Source organism: Miscanthus floridulus, chromosome 11 (assembly GCF_019320115.1).
Source record: "Miscanthus floridulus cultivar M001 chromosome 11, ASM1932011v1, whole genome shotgun sequence".
NCBI lineage: Eukaryota > Viridiplantae > Streptophyta > Magnoliopsida > Poales > Poaceae > Miscanthus > Miscanthus floridulus.
The window spans coordinates 89,830,686-89,853,402 of record NC_089590.1 but is presented as its reverse complement, the minus strand read 5'-3'; the positions used below and the strand labels follow the sequence as shown (position 1 = coordinate 89,853,402).

Below are 22,717 nucleotides of genomic sequence, written 5' to 3'. Positions count from 1 at the left end.
AACCTGAAGAAATCTCTATTGGCATCTCCTCGGAATCTAGAGGTATGGATACTGGTCAGACGAAGAGTCCTCCCATGGTGTCGGCAAAAATCTAGGGGAAGAGGCCGGTGGCAGATGAGCCGATCCAGAAGAAGAGGAAAACAGCGGCTACTGCTCCCCGCAAACCAAGCGGCATCTCACTTGACGATGACAACACGACCAAAGCAAGCAAATGATAGAAATTTTGTAATTTAAAAAACTATCTACTTGCTAGGATGCAAAGCAAGGGGCAAGTTTATATGATGCTAAAGGTATCTCTTGTATGAACTTTTGTAAATTTATCTTGCCCTTGTAAATGTCCACAAATGGTATTATGGACCTAAGCCTCCCCATAACTCCATAATCCACTATCCTCCCTTTCTCGGACCATTACCACTTGTAAATTATTACGATCGGGCTTGCTTTTGGTCCTACAATTTCTCCCCTTTTGGAATCAAACGCCGAAAAGGAAGACATTAGTAGCACAAGGGAGGGTCAAATTTTGTGATCCTTTATATGTGAAGTGGAATAGATCACAAAACTTGACTCTCACATTACATAGACTAAGCTCCCCCTAAATATATGCATACATATGGTGAAGGGTGAAGTATATGCATAATTGGCAAAATAATGCACAAGGGAGTTTAATCTATATAATGCATGAAGAAAGCATATAAATACCAAACTGAAATCATCATAATGATATCGGTTTAGAAATACCACATGTTGAGATCACTTGGATCATCACCACTTGTAATGATATTACTTGTAAATGATTGTGGATTTTAGAGCTTGATGCTTATCTCTAGGGACTCCATTTTTTTTGCAATGAGACTACTACACACATGATAAGCTTAAAATGGTGTTAGTCTCAAAGCATCCAACTTGTAGAGTAACCTCCCCCTAAATTTATGCATACAAGCATGGAATACTTTTAGGAGACCTGCATATTGATTTAAAAAAAATACCATTTGAAAGATGACATCATAGGAACGTGATAACTATTTTCAAAAGTGATATTCAGGGGAAATTATCTGCAATTTGGACTTTGGCACATATTAGATAAACAATTGTGAAACAAGCTATGTACCGTGCTTCTAAGCAATTTAAACCATGTAGGTTTGCTCCAAGGGTAAGAGTGATACCGAGCAAGCCTACCATAAGATATACCTAGTGTATGCATGACAAAAGATTAGACATGCAAATACAAACCTAGACACGAAAAGGAACTAGATGCTAATTGAGATTGCAAGAAATTAAATCTAGTTACCTAACATGGGAAGAGGAATTTTGGTCCATAATATTCACTAACCCACTTGGCAATTACCATGACCATCATGATGCACCCTATGAAATGCACCCAAATTATGCCAAGTCTCCAATTTCTTGGGGTCTATTGGACTTCTCACTTCCCCTTCGGGATCAAAATCTTCTTGGTGCTCTTCATGTTGTAAATGATCTCATTTGGCACCCAAATGCGTTTGGCCCTATTGTTGGCTTGCTTATTCACCTTGATGGTCACCACCTTGTCATTTTTCTTCTTCTTCTTCAAGAGATAAGGTGTGGAGGCCTTTTTGTCCACCTTGTTAGTGTAGTTGTTGGAGAGCTTGCTTGTTTCCTTTTTGCTTTTCTCTTTCTTCTTAGCTCCTCCCCCATTCTTCACCTTGCACTCATAGGACTTGTGGCCTTCCTTGTGGTAGACATAGCAAACCATGGTTTGTCCTTCGTCAAGCTTCTTCACTCTCTTGATAGTGTTATCTTGATGAAGTTAGGCTTGCTCCATTTTGCCTTTTACTTGAGTCAAGTCCTTGGTAAGGCAAGCCACTTCTTGCTTGAGTTGCTCATTCTCCATTGCAACCTCTTGTGTGCATGTATCTACAACAACTTTTTCAATACAAACTTGGTTGCACAAGGGTATGTCTAAACATAAATCATTGCAAGAAGTAGAGACATCCTTTTTAGACCTGTCAAAGTTTGAATTATTCTTTTTAGGTGCCTCGGTGGGGATAGTACCGATGGCTTTAAGATTAGCAACTTTATTAGTTAGCTCATCACAATGTTTGCACATGGCTTCTATTTTAGCAAATAAACTTTTATAGGCATCTTGTGAGCTAGGTAACTTTTCTTTTAATTTATTATTTTTCTTTACAACTTGCTTATCATTGATTGTGAATGCATTTGTTGTTGCACTAGCCTCAAGTTGCTTAATTTTAGTAGATAGTTCACTATTGAGATTAGCAAATGTCGTATATTGTTCAAGCAAGGTTTTATATGCTTCTTGTGAATTATGTATCTTTTCGTGTAACATTTTTAGCTTCTTTCATTGACTAGTGCAACTTTTAGTATATTTAAGATTTTCTTGCACAAGTTGCTTATAAGAAGATAGCTCATCATCACTATCACTATTATTGTCACTATCACTAGGGATAGACTTTTTGTTACCCCGTGCCATAAGGCACACTCATGAAATGCTTCATGATGAGTGCTTGTGCCCACGCCTCTTGTGGTGGTCTTCTTCTTCATTTGAAGAATCATTCCATGACCTTATTGATGTGAGGACTTTGTCTTTGCATGCTTTTTTCTTTGTCTCGGGTGTGGGCTTGTTTGGATAAACTTCCATAAAGTGCCCTAACTCGCTGCATCCATAGCATCCTTTCTTTGCTCATTTCTTTGATTGGTGAAAATGAAATCTTGAATTTGTATAGCCACACCCTTGACATTGAGCCTTTGAATCATCTTCTCCACTTTGTTGATAAGTTTGATTGATCCTTCATCAAGGTCGGAGGTGGAGGAGGAAGATTGATCATCATCACTTGATTCTTCATCATCATCATCCTCAACTTCTTCTTCTTCACTTGAGGAGCTTGAGCTTGTCTCAACTTGCTTGCCCTTCATCTTCCTGTGCTCACTACAAGCGAGTGCTTTGCCTTTGCTTGATGAAGAGGCTTCTTCATGACCCATCTTACGTGACATCTCAAATACCACTATTTTGCCAATGACTATGGCCAGGGTCATGGTGCTCAAGTCCTCCATGTTGTGAACGATGGTGATAATGCTTGCATATTTCTTTTGTGGTAGCACAGAGATAATCTTCCTCATGATGTCCGCATCACCTAGCTTTGTTAATCCTATAGAATTGAGCTCATTGATAATTAGATTCAAACGAGAATACATGTCACGAACAAGCTCATCATCATTCATTTCAAAAGAATCATAACTTTGTTGAGCTAGACAATGTTTTTGCTCACGGACATTACTTGTGCCATCATAGAGCTCTTGTAATTTTAACCAAATTTCATGTGTCATATTTAAAGTGAATACTTGGTTAAACACATCCATGTTAAAAGATTCAAACAAGCAATTTTTAGCTTTAGCATTGAAATAAATTTCTTTTTCTTTACTCATTGTGGGTTTATCAGGATTCTTAATGGGTTTCATTCCGTCACGAGTGACTCTCCAAATACCCAAATCTACCGCCTCAAGTTGACAAGCCATTCTAGCTTTATAGTAGCGGAAGTTAGTGCCGTCAAAGTGCAGAGGCCTAGAGGTATCCATCCCAACCACTCTAAATAGCATTGGCTCAACGGCGATGAAGCCAAAGGTCCAAATTGAGCCAACCGGCTCTGAGACCACTTGTAAGGGACCGTGACGCCTAAGAGAGGGGGTGAATTAAGCAACTTAAAAATCTACTCTAAACTATGGCTTCTAATTCCACCTAGTCAAAACCTATGCAAGAAAGTAATCTATCTAGATGTGCAACTACGGTTTTGCTAGGTGTGCTGCTATCTCTACCACAAAAGAGTTATGCAACCACGATTCCAATCCTATCAACTAGCCTATCCACTAAGCTAGGAAAGTAAAGTAATCAAACAAGGTAGCAATGTGAATGCGGAAGGTAAAGATGAGGTAGAGATGCAAACTCCCATCGACGACTCCGATATTTTTACCGAGGTATCGAGAAATGCTCAAGCTTCTCCCTAGTCCTTGTTAGAGCCCCTCACAAGGAATCCCTCGCAAGGGCCAAGCTCCCGGTCAGTTAACTCAGTAGATAGCCCTAGTCCTTCCCCATGCGTAAGTGGGTCTCTGGTGTGCCTTCTAGTAAGCCTTTCCTAGAACGCTCCACGCTGTTTTCACTGCCTAGCGCGTTTGGTCGTCCACAGCTGCTATGTCCGATCCTCACTAAGTTGTTGCCGCGATGATGAATAGTAAAGTCCATGTGTCTGGTCACTGCCTCGCTCAGCGTCCGATCACTGCTGTTGATGCCTGCTATTACTGAGCAGCTGATCAGATGCGTCCGATCCTCATAAGGGTCACGTCTGATCACCTCTGCCGAGCTCGTTTCTTCATGTTCTTGCATCCGGCTTGGTTCCCATCTTCGTGCTTGGACTTTGCTTAGTTTTTTGGGTCTTCTATTATGCTTCTAGGGTCTTGCTTGAGGTGTTGATCATCGGATCATCATGTCGTCTTCGTCCAAGTCACGTTTGCAACCTATTGGACTACAAAACTAACACTCGCAAACACATTAGTCCAATTTGGTCTTATTAATCATCAAACACCAAAATCCAAAGTAAATGGGTCAAGGGTCCATTTTTCTTACACTGGATCCGTGCCCCCACACGTCGCACTAGGCGAGACGGGCCGCGCTCACCACCATGGAGTCGTGCCATGCTCGCCACCATGGTGGAGTCATGCCGCCGTGGTGGGAGGGAGAGGGAGGAAGGGTGCCGTGATGGTTGGAGGGAGGAGGGGCGCTGCCATGGTGGGAGCGAGGAAGGGCGTCAGCGTGGTGGGAGGGAGAGGGAGGAGGGGCTCGGTCGGTTTGTGTGAGAGAGAGGAGGGGCGTGGCTGACGGGCCGAGGGAGAGGGAGGAGGGAGAATGAGTGAGTGAAACCCTAGAGTCCCATATATATACTCTGATCGATAAAGCGGGCCGAGATGGGCTTTTCTAAATCAGAGTGGGCTTGGCCATATTAACCGAGACAGGCGTTATAAGAGACCCGCCTCGGTTAATAGATTTTAGGAACTGCCTCCGTAATTCCACTTTGCGAGGCGGTTGATTATGACTGCCTTGGTTAATAAAAATGCCCGCCTCGGTTAATCCTAGGCATTAACCGAGGTGGTTCAAATGCCTGCCCGCCTCCAAGTAACTTTGCCAAACCCTCGGTTAAGTTTTTCTGTAATAGTGACATAATGGATTTTCATTGTATATTGTATAGGTTTCGTCGATCGAGAAGATTGAAATATATATATGGATGCTTAATTTAAAAGCTTAGATATACGTAAGTTATGACCTTCTGAAGGTCCATCTTTTATGGGATATAAGTTCAAAATATTTCTTGTGTTCTCTCGATCTATAGTATATAGTTGCATTTTGGTTCAAACTTTACCCCTAGAATGCAGCTATGCTCGAGCCCCCAAGCCTAGTTGTGAATACCCCTCTACGGATCAACAAATGGGTAACATGCACAATTTCATTTCATTGTCATGTAAGCACGACGATTATTTTTTATTGGTTTGCTACTAAACCTAGTCATCCATTACCACGTACTCCTCCCATTCTAAATTATATGGAGTAAGACTTACTCCCTTTATTCCAAATTATAAGACTACAACCTACTAAAAAATACAAAACATCTTATAATTTGAAACGAACGAAATAATAAACAGTTACTTCTGTCGAAGGAAACCTGAGAGTACCTGAGGGTTTGGTTGTTGCGGCAGGTTCAGGCAGGCACTGCTAGCCCTGCTACTATGGGTGCACGCATGCATGTTTAATGTTTCTGTGTTTGGTGCCTGCTTCGTGTCAACAGCACCATAAAATAATGTACTCGAGCGATCTAGGTTATTATTGAGCTGAAGAATTAAAGAAGCACCCCTACACAGTGACGAATCTAGGATTTTACCTAAAGGTATGCCACCGAAAAAATTTCATATCCAATTCAGGAAAATCTATTTTAGCATTTCGGTAAAAATTATAAAATTTACAATGTTATTCAGTATACATGTACTAAGTAACGTGATATGGTTGAAATTCAAGGATTAAGTTGATCGAAGATTTTATGATGTTAGTGCTTAGCAACTACTAATTAAAATAGACATGAATCTTTTTTGAAAAGCTGAATTGAATCTCACCTCAATTCCGAATTTCCAATCATCATCACCGCCGGCGGTGCAGTCAGTCTGGCCGAGTGGCCGTCTGGAGCTCTGCCTAGATGCCTGGGCGGTCGTAGGTGTAGGGCTAAGGCCAAACGATGTCGGCACTCCAGACGGGAGACGTGGGCGTCGGCGCGTCGCGATGATTCACGATAGGACAAACCACTCACACGATCGATGATGGGGACTCTACTCGCGCGATCAAAGCCAAGACGTCTCCTGTCGCCTAGCCACATGGGCCCACGTGGGCCTCGCTCTGATGTATAGATGTCCATGCAGCCCGAGGCACGGCGGCACTACACGAAACACGCAATTTTGGCCCGGACCAAGCACGACACGGCCTGAGGGAGCAGGCCATGTCTAGGCCGCTGCTCAGTCCCGTGGACTGGCACGGCATGGCCCGACCTACGATGGTCGGCTCGGTAGCGGCCCGCCCTCCCCCCTCCCCCTCCTCATTCCTCCTCCCCTTCCCAAGGCCCAGCGTGGCCCACCATCCCCGCCTCCCCCTCATATAAGAGCGCACGTCGCGGTGGCTCTCCCTCACACCCCGAACCCTAGCTCATTTCATTTCATCATCGGTCAATCGCTCTTGTGGTCTCACCTCGCCTCGCTCTCATGGTCTCGTGACTCTCGCCCTCGTAGTCTCGGCTCTGTCCTCTCCGACTCTGGTCAGGTGACCTCGATGATCCACCTGCCGCCAACGAGCAGCTCCCTCCTCCTCCTACCTGATCCCCTCCCTACTCCCTCTCCACCTCTCCCTTCTCCCTATCCCTATCTCCGCTATAGATCTTGGTGATTATCTGAGTTCATGTCCCTGTCTGCCCCTCCTCCGCCGCTCACCGTCCTCCTAACCGGTGTGTCATCTTCTCTAGGTGGCCCTCGTCTTCTCTAGCATCGGGCTCTAGTTGTGCAGGTACATCCCTAACCCTAACCCTAACCCTAACCCTAATCCTAACCCTAACCCTAACCCTAACCCTGAACCTCCTCTTCTTCCATTGATGAATGATGATTGATCTATTCTGATATATTGTTTTCCTCCTCCTCCATGTCTTTACGTAGGTCGATAGCCGATGCGTTGTCCTCTAGCTATGGCATAGAGCGACCAAGGCAGCCCCGCGCACCGTTGAGGAACGATACTGGAGAGCCCTCCGTGGTCAAGGGCACCATGGCTGGTGCTGATGATGAGATCGTCTAGCTGCTCACCGGCAACGACGATCTCATCGCGGTAGGCCTAGCACCTAAGGACGACGATGACACCCAAGAGTGCAGCACCCAAATGATAGAAGACTTATTAAGAGCTGTGCTGCACTCTTTTTTCCTTTCTAGGGTTTCTCACAAGGGTGAGTTTTACCTAGAAAGATTTTTAATGAGGCAGCATTGCACAAAACAACTCAGTTATTTTAATTCTCTTGTCTCATTTGGTGGCTTTTGTTAGAAACTTAGAATTGAGAATATGTGAAATGTGATTGTGATTGTGACTGTGATTGTGATCAGTTTGAGGTGTTTGTGAATTGTGATCAGTTTGTGATTGTGATGGTTCATCTGGGAATTGTGAAATGTGATTGTGACTATGATCAGTTTGAGGTGTTTTAATGGCACCGGGTTGTGGGTTGGCATGGCCTGTGGATTTTGCCGTGCTTACCAGGCCGACACGGCACGGATTTTGGCCCATAGGGCTATGCTTGGGCCGAAGGCCAGGCATGATGCCCGGAGGGGCACGACACGGGAGGCACAGCGTGCCGTGCCGGCCCATCCCCCTACGGGCCGTGCTTGGCTCGGGCCCGGGCCGGCCCGTTGGCCAACTATACTCTGATGCTGGCTCACGGCCTATCTCTTGAGTCCTGATGCTACTTGCACGCTCGGTTCTCATGTATTCATAAGTGTTTCTTTTTTCTGGAAATACGTATACATACATGGTAACTTCCCAGACCTACAGTGTATGCCGGTGCATACCCGGCATACCTTGTAGCTCCGCCACTACCCCTGCACCGCAGAAAACCTCAGTTTGAAACAGGGGCGGATCCAATGGGGGATGCTGGGGCTACAACCCCATAGTGAGCCTGATTTTTTCATTAGACTACATGTCGGTGCGAAAAGTAACCAACACGTAAATATTTGTAGTTTTGCCATACGTTGTGATCAGATGTGGCCTAGCACTCAATGACATAGGATTTATACTGGTTCAGGCAACGTGCCCTACGTCCAGTTTGAGTCGGTCGGTGACTTTATTCCTGAGCCCAGGTGCTCAAAGTTTGCTGTGGGGTTACAAACGAGAGGGAGTAAGATGGGGGGTATTAGAGGTCCGGTCGGACTCCGGACCAAAGGGCCAAGAGTGACGGAAGCTCCGACGTGCGCTAAGTGTTCGAACGTATGCTTTGTTTGGCTTTAGAGTTTTAGAGCCAAGCAGAGAGAATCGGAGTGATCCGGCTGTTGTTTGCTGGAATCGTCCTCTTTTTGGAGAGAGCGCATCCCCTTTTATAGATGAATGGGGACGTCTTTTACAAGAGAGAGAGAGAGAGAGTGAGAGAGTGTGTGCTACCTAGTCTTGTTGCCTACGCCGTCGGGTACGAGACGGTTTGTCGCCGCCTACAATACTGTTGACGCCCTGGTGCATGTGGTTGGTTCTATCGTGTTCTTCTGATATGACCAATGTCGGCGCCTACCATACTGCAGGACAAATGTCGGCGCCCATAACACTGTTCGTGTTTTGACACGTCTGGAAGGTTGTGGAGCACCCTTCTGACATGACCTGACAGTACTGTCCCACAGTTGTGCAGGGTACGGTCCTCGGTATTACGGTTTGACTTTAGCGCCCTGTCTTACTTGCTCCGCCTGACTCTTTGGGTCCTTACCGAGCGGGTGTCCCCGTTCAGTTGTTTCCCAGTCGGCTCCGACCGCGATGGTCGGAGAAGAGCTGTAAGCAGAGGTTCGGTGTCCTTCCGATCGGAGAGGCGGGCTGGAGTCGGAGGCGAGCGTCGTCCCTCCTTGGCCGGCCTTCCGGTCGAAGAGACGGGTTGGAGTCAGAAGCGAGCGTCGTTCCTCCTTGGCCAGGACCTTCCGGTCGGAGAGGCGGGTCAGAGTCGGAAGCGAGAGTCGTTCCTCCTTGGCCAGGCCTTCCGGTCGGAGACTGGATCGTCCTTCCGGCCTATCGTTGGGTATCTGGGCTGGCCTAGGAGTTACGCGTTGTTCGCAACGTCGTCTGCTGGACCGAGCTTTTGCTGGAAGCAGGTCCATTAGGGACCCCAGGTTTATAAATCCCGACACTATGGTTACTTAGCCTCCAATCGTCATTAACCTCTAACTCTAACCTTAAATCTTTATTATTTAGTCCCCTATGTCCCAGTCCTGCATCAGCCACTGGTTTGAAATAAAGCAAACGTACGGCCACGACTCGATCGCAAGTCACAATACACCGTCGTCGGCCTCGAGAAGCCTTCGTCCCTCCGAGGCCTTATTAATTTGCTTAAGCACACGGGGAGTCATCCGTCAGGGCCCCCGCCCCCGGCCGGCTACGGCTTGTGAAAAGGCGGCACGAATTGAAGCGAAAGTATCCCGGCGATGGTTTCATGATTATGCCATATTTACCGTCCCAGTACCAGTGTACCACGTAGATAGAGAGTAATCATAAGCTAGCACGTACAGGCACCACGTGCATGTGCATGCAGATCCGGGCCGGGGAATTGCCCACGTGACGCCGCCATCCATGTACGTTAACGTCGATGGGTCGCGCCCAGATTAATTACGTAGAACATGCGATGCGATCTCACGTACGCACGCTGCATGTACATGGTGCTTGCCGCCCACCCCGTGCCTTCATTCAATTAGACTGCTTCTTCAGTTTCTCCACAATCGCGACAAAAAATGGAACGCGAAAAACGCGCCAAGACGGTGGAATGGAACGCTTTCTTTTCTTTCTTTCTTTCTTTTTTGAAAAGTGAATGGAACGTTTTCGAATGAATCATACGAAGGCTTCTGAAACTCATCAAGGCCCATGATCCTTCACCAGCCCACAAACGGCCCAGGCCCAAAAGAGAGCCCTTTTCCTTTGACGAGCCCAACTACAGCTGCCCGCCGAGGCGCCGACACCGCACGTCCAAAGCGCTTGGGAGTCGGAGCCGACAGCCGTGGACCAAGTGACCAGTGCCAGTCCACTACCTACTCCGATCTCGAGAACGCCACGCCAGCGCCACGCCACCCCCACCGTCCTCTCCCCTGGCGTCGTGCCCCCTCGTCCCAGCTCCCAACTGCCGAGGGGGAAGGGGCAATCCTGTGTGCGCGCGCGTGTGCGGAAGCGAACCCCGGTTGATTAGTACAGTAGGTGGGTGGGAGATCGAGGTCGCGCCCTTGCCCCACACGCCACTAAACGCCGCGACGACGGGCTCATCAGGCGATTTTGACGGGCCACTCTGCGCTTGTGCGGTGGGTGGAGTGCGGGTGCTGGTGCGGGAAGCCTCGCCAAACCTAGCGGTGCCGACTGCCGAGCTGGGTGGGGGCGCCAGGAGTCGACGGGAAGAGAAGAGTAAGGCTGCTTCCTCGCTCGCCTTGCCCTGAATTGCTGTGGTTTTTGGTTCATTTGTGGTTGCTTCAGGGGTGATTTCCCTCTGGCGACTGGCGCGTCGGATTTCTGTGTCGGTTTGTCAGAGGAGGGCCTGGATTGATCGGATTGTGTGCCTATTGTTGCGTTTCCTAGGTTGTTTGTGATATGGCTGCGACTTCAATTTCCCCTTCTGTGTTGAGTTACGTTGTGGCCTAGTTCTATTCAGACCTGTTCAATTTAGTTTCCGTTTGCATAATCTGTAACCCTTATACACCCTATTTAGGACAGTAGCTATAGACAGGATACAATAAGGTCAACCTAAAGGTTCTTTGCAATGAGATACACAAGCAGAAACTACTTGGTGCTTGTAATGATGTTACATATCCTACTGACTAAAGTAAAAAACTACTGTGCCTATCCAATTTCACATGTATATCACAGGAAATACTAAAATTTTGACTTTTTTCTGTTTGATGACTTCCAGAATCATGACTGAAACAGGGCACACTGTACAAGTCACTAACCTCTCGAGCAGAGTATCTGAAAGTGATCTTCATGAGTTCTTTTCGTTCTCTGGTCCTATTGAGCACATAGAACTTATCAGGTGTTTTTTTTTACTCTCTCTCTCTCTCTCTCCTTTTTTTTAGAGAAAGCAAATTGTATGTATCTCACTCACTTTTCATATAGTAGATAAATGACATCTTAACTTTGTTAACAGAAAAGGATAATTGTTATCTGTGGCATATTCTGCCCACTCAAACATTCTTGGTAAAAAAAATATTTGGTCCACAAAAAAACTATGCTTGTTATTTTGATATCCGTGTGTTGAACAAATATTGACATACCATGCTTATTATAAATTTACCTCATAGAATGATCTTATCTCTGGAGTACCCTGGCTCACAATTCAAAAAAAAAAATTTATGACACGCCCTTGTCATCAACTTCATGGTGAATTTAAACACTACAGATCACAAGATTATGGCGCCACTGCTTATGTGACATTCAAGGAACGCTTTGCCTTGGAAACTGCAGTATTGCTCAGTGTAAGTTGTCTTTTTTGACAACAATGTTTTCCACAGAAATTAAATGTACCACTCTTGATGTGCCTGATACCGATGATGGCTTCATGTTCTCTCAGTTGACTTACTGATAAAATGATTTTCCTATAAAGCAAGAAAGTTCTTGAGCCTCTCTTTAGTGTGTACACCATTCAGACGAAAAAAACTTTTTAGATTAAGTTTCAAAAATGATTTTCCTATAAAGCAGGAAAGTTCTTGAGCCTCTCTTTAGTGTGTACACCATTCAGAGGAAAAATTCTTTTAGATTAAGTTTCTCTTTCTATACCGAAGAGGCCCTAAAGCTTTATGTACACATGCAATTTTACATGTGATGTCCCATTCATCTCTATCCAAACTATCTCAATTCTTTAATGGATATTGACCCCCCCCCCCCCCCCCCCCCCCACCCACCCACCCCACCCCCACCCCCGAAAAAAGTGCAATGTCAGTCTTCTACACACTTCAAGATTGTGTACATCTTTGGGTAGTGAAACCCAATCTTTTCAGTTTGACATAATTCAGTTTGTTCTTTGCTTTGGAGTGACCTGGAAGCTGGCCGTATGCCCGTATACTTCTTTACCGAACTACTTTATCAACAAGTCTCCTGGGTAGCAAGTACCTTGTTTTTTTTTTTGGTTGTGCCCCTGACAACACTTTGCATCTTCGATAGGGGGCTACTATTGTGGATCAGCCGGTATGCATAACTTATTGGGGACAACCTGAGGAGACTTTTAATTTCTGGGACAGGCCAACTTGGGAGATTGAAGAGGAAATCGAATACAGGGTATGCATCTCGCCATTCTACTAATTTTGTGCATAGTTAATAGTAGTCAACTAGGACAAGGAAGCATTTTTGTGAATATAATTCATTTCTGCCTTGAGCAACCAGTTTTCTCATTAGATGACAATTTATTGGATTTAGTGGATTGGCGTCGAAGCAAATTATCTCTAGTCACACACATGATTTGCATCACACCAATCATGCTAATTTAGCTGCTTGGAGTGGCGTCCTTGGTGTTAATAAGCGCAGATGCTCTTTTGCATAAGTGGCAATATAACTTTTTTGCCATGTAACTTACCAAATCACCTGGTTATGCTCATCTTTCTGTTACATGACGGATGAGTTAAAATGTGGTTTTCACACTTTAGAGATGCACAGTGATTAGAACTGAGGAAAAAAGAAGGAAGCTTATCTCATTCCAGCATGGACATTTTAAGATAAACTAGTCTAGATTCTCAAAATAATCCTCGTTCTCCCAATCCCAAATGTAGGGCTGATGTTTAATTTTTTATGAACAGAACTACCAAACATGCCAGTACAACAGTACTCCGCAGGAAGCTTTTACAGTGGCTCAAGATACCATGAAGACGATGCTAGCAAAGGGGTACGTGCTCAGCAAGGATGCTTTGGCTAAGGCTAAAGCCTTTGATGAGTCCTATGGATTAACAGCTGCAGCTGCAGCCAGGGCTGCAGAGCTGAGCAAGAGAATCGGTTTAACTGACAGGGTCAATGCTGGTGTTGGTGCGATGCGATCAGTCGACGAGACATATCACGTTACAGAGACAACCAAGACGGTTGCTACTGCCACTGGAAGAACGGCAGCTAAGATGGTAAATGGCATCGTCACCAGCAGCTACTTCTCTGCAGGAGCCATGATGTTGTCTGATGCTCTTACTAGGGCTGCCAAGGCCGCGGCAGATCTGGCCGCTCATGGTAGGCAGAGTTAAGTGAAAAATAAATATACAATCCATCCTTCAGTTACTAAACAGGAGGACGAACACCTTAATACGATACTTCAAGTGATGTTGTTCGATGTATATTAAGTTTGATTATTGCAAATGGAGTCAAGTGATCGTGCATTCACGTTTCTGACTTTGTGCTCATTTCATATTCTTGCATTGCTGTTGAGTACTGCCTTCCCTTGCATCGGTGGATTAGCTCCTTTTCTTTTGACTTTATTTCCCTCTTGGTATGCCTCTCGTTTGTTTATGGTCCAGTTATCAGATGTTATTCAGATTTTGTTTATCTATCAACAATCCTTGCAACTACTGACCATTTTACCCTTCATGATGAAAAGGCCACTTAGTTTGACTGCAGCTGGAGAAATCTGTAATCTGGAATGACAATGACCAAACAATTGTTCTCCCCTAGAAAAGTGTTCTAATTACGAATATAATGTTTCTGATGCCCGAGCAAAAATGTTCCATCCCTTTTTCAACAGTTTTTAGGATCATCAACAAGCTGAGCAGTTTCTCTTGGAATTCCTTTATTTTCACACATGAAAAACAGTGTAGGCACTAGGCACGGAATTATTATAAGGGTCCTGTTCCTATCAAAATTATGTTATAATGCTCTCCACACTGTACAAACTACAGAGTACAGACAAAAAAAAAAACAACTAATCTACCATAGCGTACGCAGCACAAGCATCAGCAGCAACAAACGGGGCATCTGACGAGGCCATTCTCATTACAATCGGGACACCGCCGGAACTCGCCGACGTCGTGATACCTGTCGCCCTCGTCGTCGTCCTCGACGAAGATCCTGCAGCTGCCGTAGCACGTCTCGCACGGCACGAACCGGACGTCGCCGCAGGCGGCGCACGCCTCCATGTACCCGAGCTTCCGCGAGGGCGCGGCCTCGCACCCCTCCAGGGCGCGCCCGAGCTCGCCCGCCTCGTGCAGGAAGTGCACGTCCTCGGCGCCGCCGAGGTACTGGCCGTCGACGAACACGCGCGGGAGCGCGGCGCCTGCGAAACCTGGCCCGAGGAGCTCCGCGAGCTCGGACCTTGAAGACGGCGTTCATGGAGACGTCGCGCTCGTCCAGGCGCACGCCGTAGCTGCGCAGGATGCTGCGCACGGCGCAACAGTCCACGAACGTCTTGCGCACTCCGCGGAGGCTCGTGAAGTACACCACCGCCTTCCGCTCGCCACCCGGCGGCGACAGCGGCGACACCTTGGCGTCGCGGCCCTTGCCTCGTCTCCGTTCGATCTTCTCTTGGAACGCGATGATGCGGGCACGGACAAGGCCGGAAAGCTCCGGCATGTCGCCGGTGGGCGGAGACATTGGCATGTCACATGCGTCCGCGTCCTTCCTGTCCTTCCGCTCCTGCTCCCTGGGTGTCTCGTCTTCGGCGGACGAGACAACCTGCAGGATCCGACGACGGCTGCGTGCCCTCTAGAGCCTCCCGGAATCCGGACAGTACCTCCGGGTCGAAGTCTAAGGCGACGGGCATGTCCATGTCGGCCTGCATCCACTGCGGCAGCGGCGGCGCCACCGAGGCGAATTCCTGCGGCGACTCATCGAGTGGCAGACTCTTGTACGTGGCGCGCGGCGTCGGCACGTCGTCCTCGAGCCCCGCCATGAGCTCCCACGCGTTGATCACCTCGGGCTCGTTGGGCGGCGTCAGCGTCGGCGTGCGGGGCTTCAGGGTCAGGGGCCGCTTCGCCGCGTCGTCGCCGAGGAGCACCGCGTCCGCGGCGTGGTCGTTGTCGCTCTTCATCATCTCCTCCACCGACAGCGTCGCGTGCCTGCACGTGCCCGAGTAACGGGCGCTGCCGGCGAGGCCGAGGGTGCCGAGCATCGACACGGCCCTCAACCGCAGCCGCTGGCGGTCGACGGAGGGCAGCGAGAAGCTCCGCCGCGTGCGGGCGTCGGCGCCGACCCACACCATGTCGCTCCTCGCCTCGGTGGAGGTTGCGCACCCCATCGCCGGATCACGTCGCAACGGCGAGGGCGCGCGCTAGCCTGCCGCCTGCGTCGTCCGCGCTCACGTGCACATGCGCACGCACGGCTCGATCAACGGCACCGCAAATCCACGATGCAGTTGCAACCAAAGGATCTAGAGCTCTGGAGGCTGGATAATGGCGAGACGAAGAATGGGATTCATGGAGGTGCAGAAACCTGAAGGTGATGCGGTTTTCAAGGAAGAAGGGGATCCAGCAGTTTGGCTTAGCTTAATTAGTCCATGATGAAACGGCGGAAAACAAGAACGGAACTGACGAAAATAGGAGGTGAAGCCAGAAAGGCCAACTGCGCCGACCAGGACTTCAATTTCTAGCTTTCGTTTCCTTTTATTTTTTTTTCGTATTATTGAAGCGCTGAATATACTCCTACTCCTAGTAGCTTGTTGGAGATGGTGTGCACGAAGGAGGAGATTTGATTTATTTATAGAAATTAAAGAAATGAATGGAATTGACGAAATGAAGAAAGGATCTTTTTTTAATATCACTAATAATATCTTTATGTAATAACGGACATTAATTAGATTAGATGATATGAAATATACTTCTTTAAAATTGGAAAAAATGAGATATATTGATAAAAATACTTTGTGGATTATTATTACTACTAGTACTCCTAGGGATGCATTCTAGCTAACATTAGATTCGACAATTTCTTAAAGATAGTATCTGCTGGCAAAAAAAAGTTGTCCTGAAAATCTATATACTCCAAAATAGTAAAAAAAGAAATATGTATATGTAGTCTAGTTTGACTTGATATTTGTGAGAGCGTATATTTTTTAGTCTACGGCATATGCAATTCCCTCGATAGGACAAGAAAGTCAAATCCAAAATAGTAAAAAAGAAATTCTCTCTTTGACAAAAAGAAGAAGAATTATGTAAATTTTGGTTGGAAAAAAGTCATAAGGTTATTTATATAATTGGTCCACTAGCTTAGAAAAATAACCTCATACAAAATGGAATGCCACATTTACCACCAAATTTGATATTTTGATCTCCTATTTTGGTCATTTCTTTGTTTGAACTTTTGTCTGAACTTATATTAGTAACTTACTTTGATGAATCCGAACTTAGTGCAATGGTGAATGCTGCATAGGGGTTCGTCAACCCCATGCTTCCTCATTTCTTCCTCTTCCTTTTGGATATGCCCCTGAGCACCCAAAGTCAAAATAGCACTTATAAATTGATATCATGGTATAAATAGTTTTATTTATTAGGTTGTTCCAAATCAAATTTAAAACTACAAATTCTCCTAATCGGGACGACTTACTAAATATGAGGTTTTATTAAAGTATATTAGTTATGGAAATTAAGTCGATTTAAGTTTCAATGCTCATTGATAGGAAGATTACTAGGCCCCCTAGAGCCCACTAGTGAGTGCGCTCCCCCCCCCCCCCCCCCCCCCCCCCCCAATGCTAGGCTTGTTCTGAAAATCACATTGTGTTGGAAGTGTGGTGATTGTCGGTTTGCTTTAGAAGGTATTCCGAATTCCAATCCACTATGGAGGTTAGAGCGCCCCAATTCTAGCAGCTTGAGTTAAATAAACTTCATCTCCCTCGAGTCTTGACCTTTTATCTTCTTTTGGAAATTTTGGAGCTGTTTTTTGGATTTTTCATTCATAAATGATTTTACTACGATTTGGATCATATTTCTTCAGGGATTTTTGTGCTAGTACATACTTGAGCAAGTCTAAGGTGATTCCCTAACAAATCCCGCACTGAGCTCCATGAATTTGAAGTGTCTCCTTTTCTTTAGTTTTCTCGATATTCGTGAAATTAGTGAGGAAAGTTCAATATTTTTAGTAAGATCTCTTGGGAACACCTACGGCATGTGTTAGGAAAGGTGTGTGCAAAGTTTCACAATTCAAGGAACTATTTGGATCTACTTTAGATTTTTCTTGGGGAGGAGCTCGTTGTTTCTAGGCAAAATGCCGGTTTTGGTGACTTGCTCCAATTGAAGTGATTTTTGGTGGAGAGTAATATATATGACGTTGTGAACACCTCAATCAATTTTCGTAATTTGTGGAGTTTGTTTGATCAAGTTTTGCTATTCCTTAGTTCACCGGGCTGAACTCAAACAGGCCGGGCCGGTTTGGTGAACTTCCATGTTTTGAAGATGATAACAATACTGTAAAAATTAAATACCAACGTTAAAGTGATATTTAATCAAAAAGCAAAGTTTATGAATTTAACACAGTCATTGAGTGCGCGGCGTCGCAGGCTCACAAACTCTACTTATAGACCTTTCCGTGATGCGGCTAAGATAATGTTTTATCTTGGCAAGAAGAAATCTCCGATATCCATTTCTTTCGTGCTCACAAACTAATAACCCTGGTGTAACAATGGAAAATACAAAGGAGCTATCCTCGTGAATGCGCGGAACCAACGCACTACGATCGTGCCATCCCACGACCACTGGTATGGTGTTGTTTAGCACTATTGTTCACTATTATTGCTAACTTGCTTCGTTGGTTTTATTCAAGTAATTTATGTTCGTAATTATGCAGGTGCTAATTCGGTTGATCCCACATTGGCACATGAGAAACGTGGGGAAAGTCAACAAAACTCATGGTTTTAAGAACATACACGTGTAATAGTTATGAATGGTTACAAAACGAAATATTATGAACAAAACACTGAAAGTGTCATTTTTATAATAATAATAATATAACACATGTTCAATTTTTATTATGCCATCACACAAGTGTATATACAACATCTCCGTGTAGAGTCTGATAAACCATTTAAAAATATCTAGGAACAGCAACAAATATGGCATTAGTGAGATATTATTTATACAATATAAATTGAATGGAAAAAATGCATTGTATACGAGGACACGACCACTAAGGTTTGCTAGCATGGAGACACATTTTGTCGAACATGTTGCCCGCGTTACATTCCCCACTTAGGTGTCCGTTTTTTCGCATAGAAAGGAGAGCAGGGAAGGGGTGGGCATACCCTGGTTGACCACCTGCGCCGTCGGGATGCCGCGCATGGACGCGTGCGCCACCTCTAGCACCGGGACGCCGTGCCACCTCACGGTGGTCGGCTTTGGTGGCGCCGACGAGCTGGAAGTCGAGCCCGGTGTCGTAGGCGAGGATATGGTGGATGCTGTCGATATCTTGTGGAAATGATCTTTATGAAGTTGTGGAGCGCTCAACAAAATATCATGATTTTTTAGGAAAAAATATCATGATTTTTGGAGGTCATTTGATTGGGTTTCGACATTTTTCTTCTGAATTTTGCAAGCTCAAAACTACAAAACAACTTGTTTTGACATGGCAATACTCAATTTTCCTCTTTATTATTCATCTATGATAGCTTCCACTTCCTTCTAGCCTAGTTTATAGGGTTGTAGTCTGCCATGACTACGAGTACTTGGCTAGCGTTGCTCGATACTCGAGAGGTTCGTGGGAAAAGAAAAATTTAGGCTCCTGTTCACTAGCCCCACTGGTCACCTGTTCCGGTTCTTCAAGAATCAAGATTCCAAAGTATATGAGTTTGACACAAGTTTAGGAGTGTTTTTTTTTTCCAGAAAATGGCAGAAATAGCATTGTGGCAGATCAAGACTTTCCCGTCCATATTATAGATATACTCTTGCAAAAGAAATTAGACATATACATGAACAACCTGGTAGGATTAATATAATGTTAACATTCTAATAGAATATAAAAAATGTAACCTTGAGCTTGTTGATTAAATTATTCTTTGAGCAATCTTTCTCTTTCGTTCTCACCTGATACTTAATTTATATACATACATTGTTTTCCTTCACCTCTCCTCAAGCTGCACATGTATAGATCACTGGTCACCGTACCTATATTCACCGTGTATGCATGCACAACCGCTTCCAATCGATGGGTTATTATGAAGTAGCAGCCCTAATTCTAGGCGGGCCTATATAATTTTGTAATTACCAATCATTTTGATTACTCTGGAATTTTAGTGCATTTTGTATTTTTTGATGTTTTTATGAAATCATTATTTTCATGTCCATACATCATTTTAATGGGTTTGAAACCTCCTGTATTCTTTAACTTTTGAAATGTTAGTGTTATTATCGGTGTTGTTTTTCCAACAAACATATTGTCATTGTTAATTTAATCCATATACAGAAAATATTAAGCTCAGAGACTAGGTGCATTTGTGAGTTTGAGGCCAGATTATAATTGATTTATCCTAAAATGGCACAAATATATAGTAGGTATTGTGGCAAATCATGAATAATCTCCCCTCCATAATATAACTATACATAGTTAAACTCTTGAAAATTAAATTAAATAAGCTAAACGTACATGGAAAAACCAGTGGAATTAATATAGTGTTAACATTCTAATAATAGAATACAAAAAGGTAATCCTGAACTTGCTTAATTCTTTCTTAAGCTGTCTTTCTCTCTCAGTCACGCTCTCATCTGACTGATATTTTATTCCTATCAAGCTAGCTCCACGTACACTAGTAACATAGATCACCCTATTCACCGTGCATGCGTGCACAGGAGCTTCCAGATATAACAAAAGAAGCTAGCCGTTCCCTGACAAACCCAAAAAAAAAAGCATGCTGCAAATGCATGATGACACACGTACCATCGCATGCATGCAACATACTACTGCAAAAAGATAAAAAATCACTGCAAAAAAAGAAGAAATTCGATCATTTATTTGGTGAAGCCCATGACGTTTGGTGTGCCGGTGCTCTGGAGCCACGTCATGCCGTCGATGAAGACGCCGGCGGTGAAGTGCGTGGCCTCGGCCTGGCCGATGACGCGGTAGCCTGGCCAGTTGACCCTCTTGCTGGTGCCGGCGCCCGGGCCGGTGTTGGCGTACTCGGCGTAGTAGAGCGTCTTGAGGCCGAGGTCGCCCATCCACTCCGCCCACCCTTCCGGCCTGATGAGGTCGCCGATGGTGCTCTCCATCACCACCGTCCTCGCGTACTCCTTCCACGGCCGGCCGAGGTAGCTGGGGACCGTGAGGCGGACGGGGAAGAGCGCCTGCTCCGGCACGATGCGGCAGCCCTGGAGCACGATGCCCGTGGGCATGTTGGGGTCCGTCCGCCCCTGCGCCGTCACCATATTGGACTGGCTGTCCCCGGGTTTGCGCACCGTCATCAGGCAGTTCTGGAACAGCGCCGCCGAGTTGCCGAAGATGAAGTCCACCGTGCCCAGCACCTCGCAGTTGCGGAAGAACTGCCGGTTCGCGTGCACGTACAGCGTGTCCTGGTACCCCTCGAACCGGCAGTTGAAGAACACCGACATGTCGCCCTGCACGTGCATCGCCACCGCCTGGTGACCCTCGGGCCCCGCCGTGTTGGCGAACCCCATCGACTTTGCAGATGAATCCGTTGCCCTCCGCAGAAAAGGTGCGCGTGGCGATGGTGGCGAAGCCGCCGGTGTTGCTCTTGTCGCCGGTGACCACCGTCTTCGTCGGCCCGTCGCCGTACATGAAGATGTTGGCCATGTCCTTGGGGACGGTGACGTACTCCTTGTACATGCCGGTCTTCACGTAGATGACGAAGCGGCCCTCGAAGGTCTTGGGCACGGCGGCGATGGCCTCGGTGATGGTCTTGAAGTCTCCGCTCCCGTCCTGGGCCACCACCTTGTTGGGCTTCTGCAGGCTGGGCAGCTGCAGGAGCCTCCGCTGGGTGGCGGGCATCCACTTGGGAAAGTCGCCGGGCGGCACCTGGCTGCGCCCGTCTTGGATCTCGTCGAACGTGCCGATGAGGCCCGTGGTCAGTACCCTGTGCTCAGGATGGTCGCCGGACATTGTGTTCTCCATCGCCTCATCAAGCTGGCGCTTAGCCTCGGTGGCCGCCTCGTCGATCCCCATGAGCGTCCGGGACAGCAGCTGGCGTTTACCGTCGAGCTCGTCGGGGAGCTCCTCCGCTGCGAGAAGCTGGCGGTTCGCCTCAGCGGACGTGCTGGCGATGCTCTCGAGCTCGGTCGACAGAAGGTTGCGCCGGGCAGCGTGATCGGTCTCGTCGTCGGGCGACACGCCCAGCTTTTGCTGGCGGTCTAGGACGTCCTCTCCCTGGGCGCTGGTTATCTGAGACCACAAGGTGCTAAGCAGGCGCCGGCCGTTTGCGCCGTGGGACATGCCGGCGATCTCGTCCAGCGTGTCCGACAGGAGCTTCCGGTTTGTGCTCGCCACGTCCGCGATCTCGTCCATCTTGTCATCGACGGCCAGAAGCCCGCGGCCGCCGCCGCTGGTCATCTCCTCGGCCTCGCCCATCTGCCAGCCAAGAAGCCGGCGGCCGTGCCCCGCACCCGCCAATGTGGCGTTCAGAGCTTTGGTTTCCTCCGGCAGGAGCTCGCCGAGGCGGGTGAGGATGGCGAGCGCGTTGCTGCTGAGCTCGGTGGAGTTCTGCAGCACCTTGTCCATGGCTTCCTTGAGCTCGGGCTTCTCGAATCCGTCGGCGCAGGTGTAGACGTAGGTCATGACGCCGGAGACCCAGACCCTGAGGTCCTTGACGTGGCGCACCACGTCCTCGGGCTTGAGCCTTGCCATGGCCCTGAGGTCCTCGGTGGAGTCGTCAAGGAGCTTCTTGCACACGTCCATGGCATTCCTGGTGAGGTTGTCCGTGGCGCCCTTGCCGATGTGTGCGGACCGCTGGAAGGCGGCGGCGACCTCGTCCAGCGCCACGTTGAGCGCGGCCCGGAGCACGTCCTCCGGATCGGAGGTGTCGTTCACGACGGGCTTGAGGCTCTGCTCGCACTTCTGCGGGTACAGCGTGGACGCGCACACCGTGGAGAGCTTCACGCTGGAGAACATGCCAACGGCGTCGTTGTCGTCCACCTTCTTGGCGCTGGTCACCGCGGCGATGGTGCCGATCACGGCCACGATGCCCACCGCGGCGATGACGCTGGCGACGGCGACTCTGTTGGCCATGGCTGACGATCACGTCACCGGGAAGAGGGGGGGTGGAGTGGAGTGGGTGTTAGCTGAGAAGACGAGGCGTCGCGGTTATAAGCCCGGCGCCGGAGGTCCGAGCGGCGTCCCCGGCGTAGCGTGTGGACACGAGCAGTTCTTGGCTGAAGCACCCTGCTTTGGTGTGGGGTTCCGACTGTTTTAGGCTACTGGCTTCGACTGGTTTGCATGCCAGTCTCTCTCCATCGGAATTCCCTCTCCATCGTGGTTACCATTGTTTTCTTTTCATGGTTCTAGTGATGGACAGGAAAAGGTCTCCCTCCTGATATTTTTTTTCAC

General features: G+C 47.3%; 1 protein-coding gene and 2 pseudogenes across 2 annotated transcripts; 1 reads left to right on the top strand and 2 right to left on the bottom strand.

Annotated features, from left to right (window-relative positions):
* The first annotated feature begins 10,365 nt into the window (after window positions 1–10,365).
* On the top strand, window positions 10,366–13,639 carry LOC136492571 (binding partner of ACD11 1). 2 transcript variants are annotated; one of them, XM_066488541.1, is made up of 5 exons: window positions 10,366–10,690; window positions 11,193–11,312; window positions 11,679–11,754; window positions 12,440–12,553; window positions 13,069–13,639. In XM_066488541.1, the coding sequence occupies exons 2-5, from the start codon at window positions 11,197–11,199 to the stop codon at window positions 13,495–13,497; spliced, it is 735 nt and encodes a 244-aa protein (XP_066344638.1). In that variant the 5' UTR covers window positions 10,366–10,690; window positions 11,193–11,196; the 3' UTR covers window positions 13,498–13,639. The 2 variants fall into 2 exon arrangements, with proteins under 2 accessions (XP_066344638.1, XP_066344637.1); XM_066488540.1 differs by lacking the exon at window positions 10,366–10,690 and having other exon boundaries at window positions 11,167–11,312.
* A 125-nt stretch (window positions 13,640–13,764) lies between these two features.
* Window positions 13,765–15,809, bottom strand: LOC136492570 (uncharacterized protein At3g28850-like; annotated as a pseudogene).
* Window positions 15,810–20,026: 4,217 nt separating this feature from the next.
* LOC136493819 (probable pectinesterase/pectinesterase inhibitor 58) lies at window positions 20,027–22,473 on the bottom strand (annotated as a pseudogene).
* Window positions 22,474–22,717: the final 244 nt, after the last annotated feature.

What these genes read in the sequence shown, in the direction of transcription:
- LOC136492571 (XM_066488540.1), top strand. Translation starts at nt 11,182, where the DNA reads ATGACTTCCAGAATCATGACTGAAACAGGGCACACTGTACAAGTCACT. An exon ending in GAGCACATAGAACTTATCAG is followed by an intron (nt 11,313 to 11,678) that starts GTGTTTTTTTTT and finishes TAAACACTACAG; the next exon opens with ATCACAAGATTATGGCGCCA. An exon ending in AAACTGCAGTATTGCTCAGT is followed by an intron (nt 11,755 to 12,439) that starts GTAAGTTGTCTT and finishes CATCTTCGATAG; the next exon opens with GGGGCTACTATTGTGGATCA.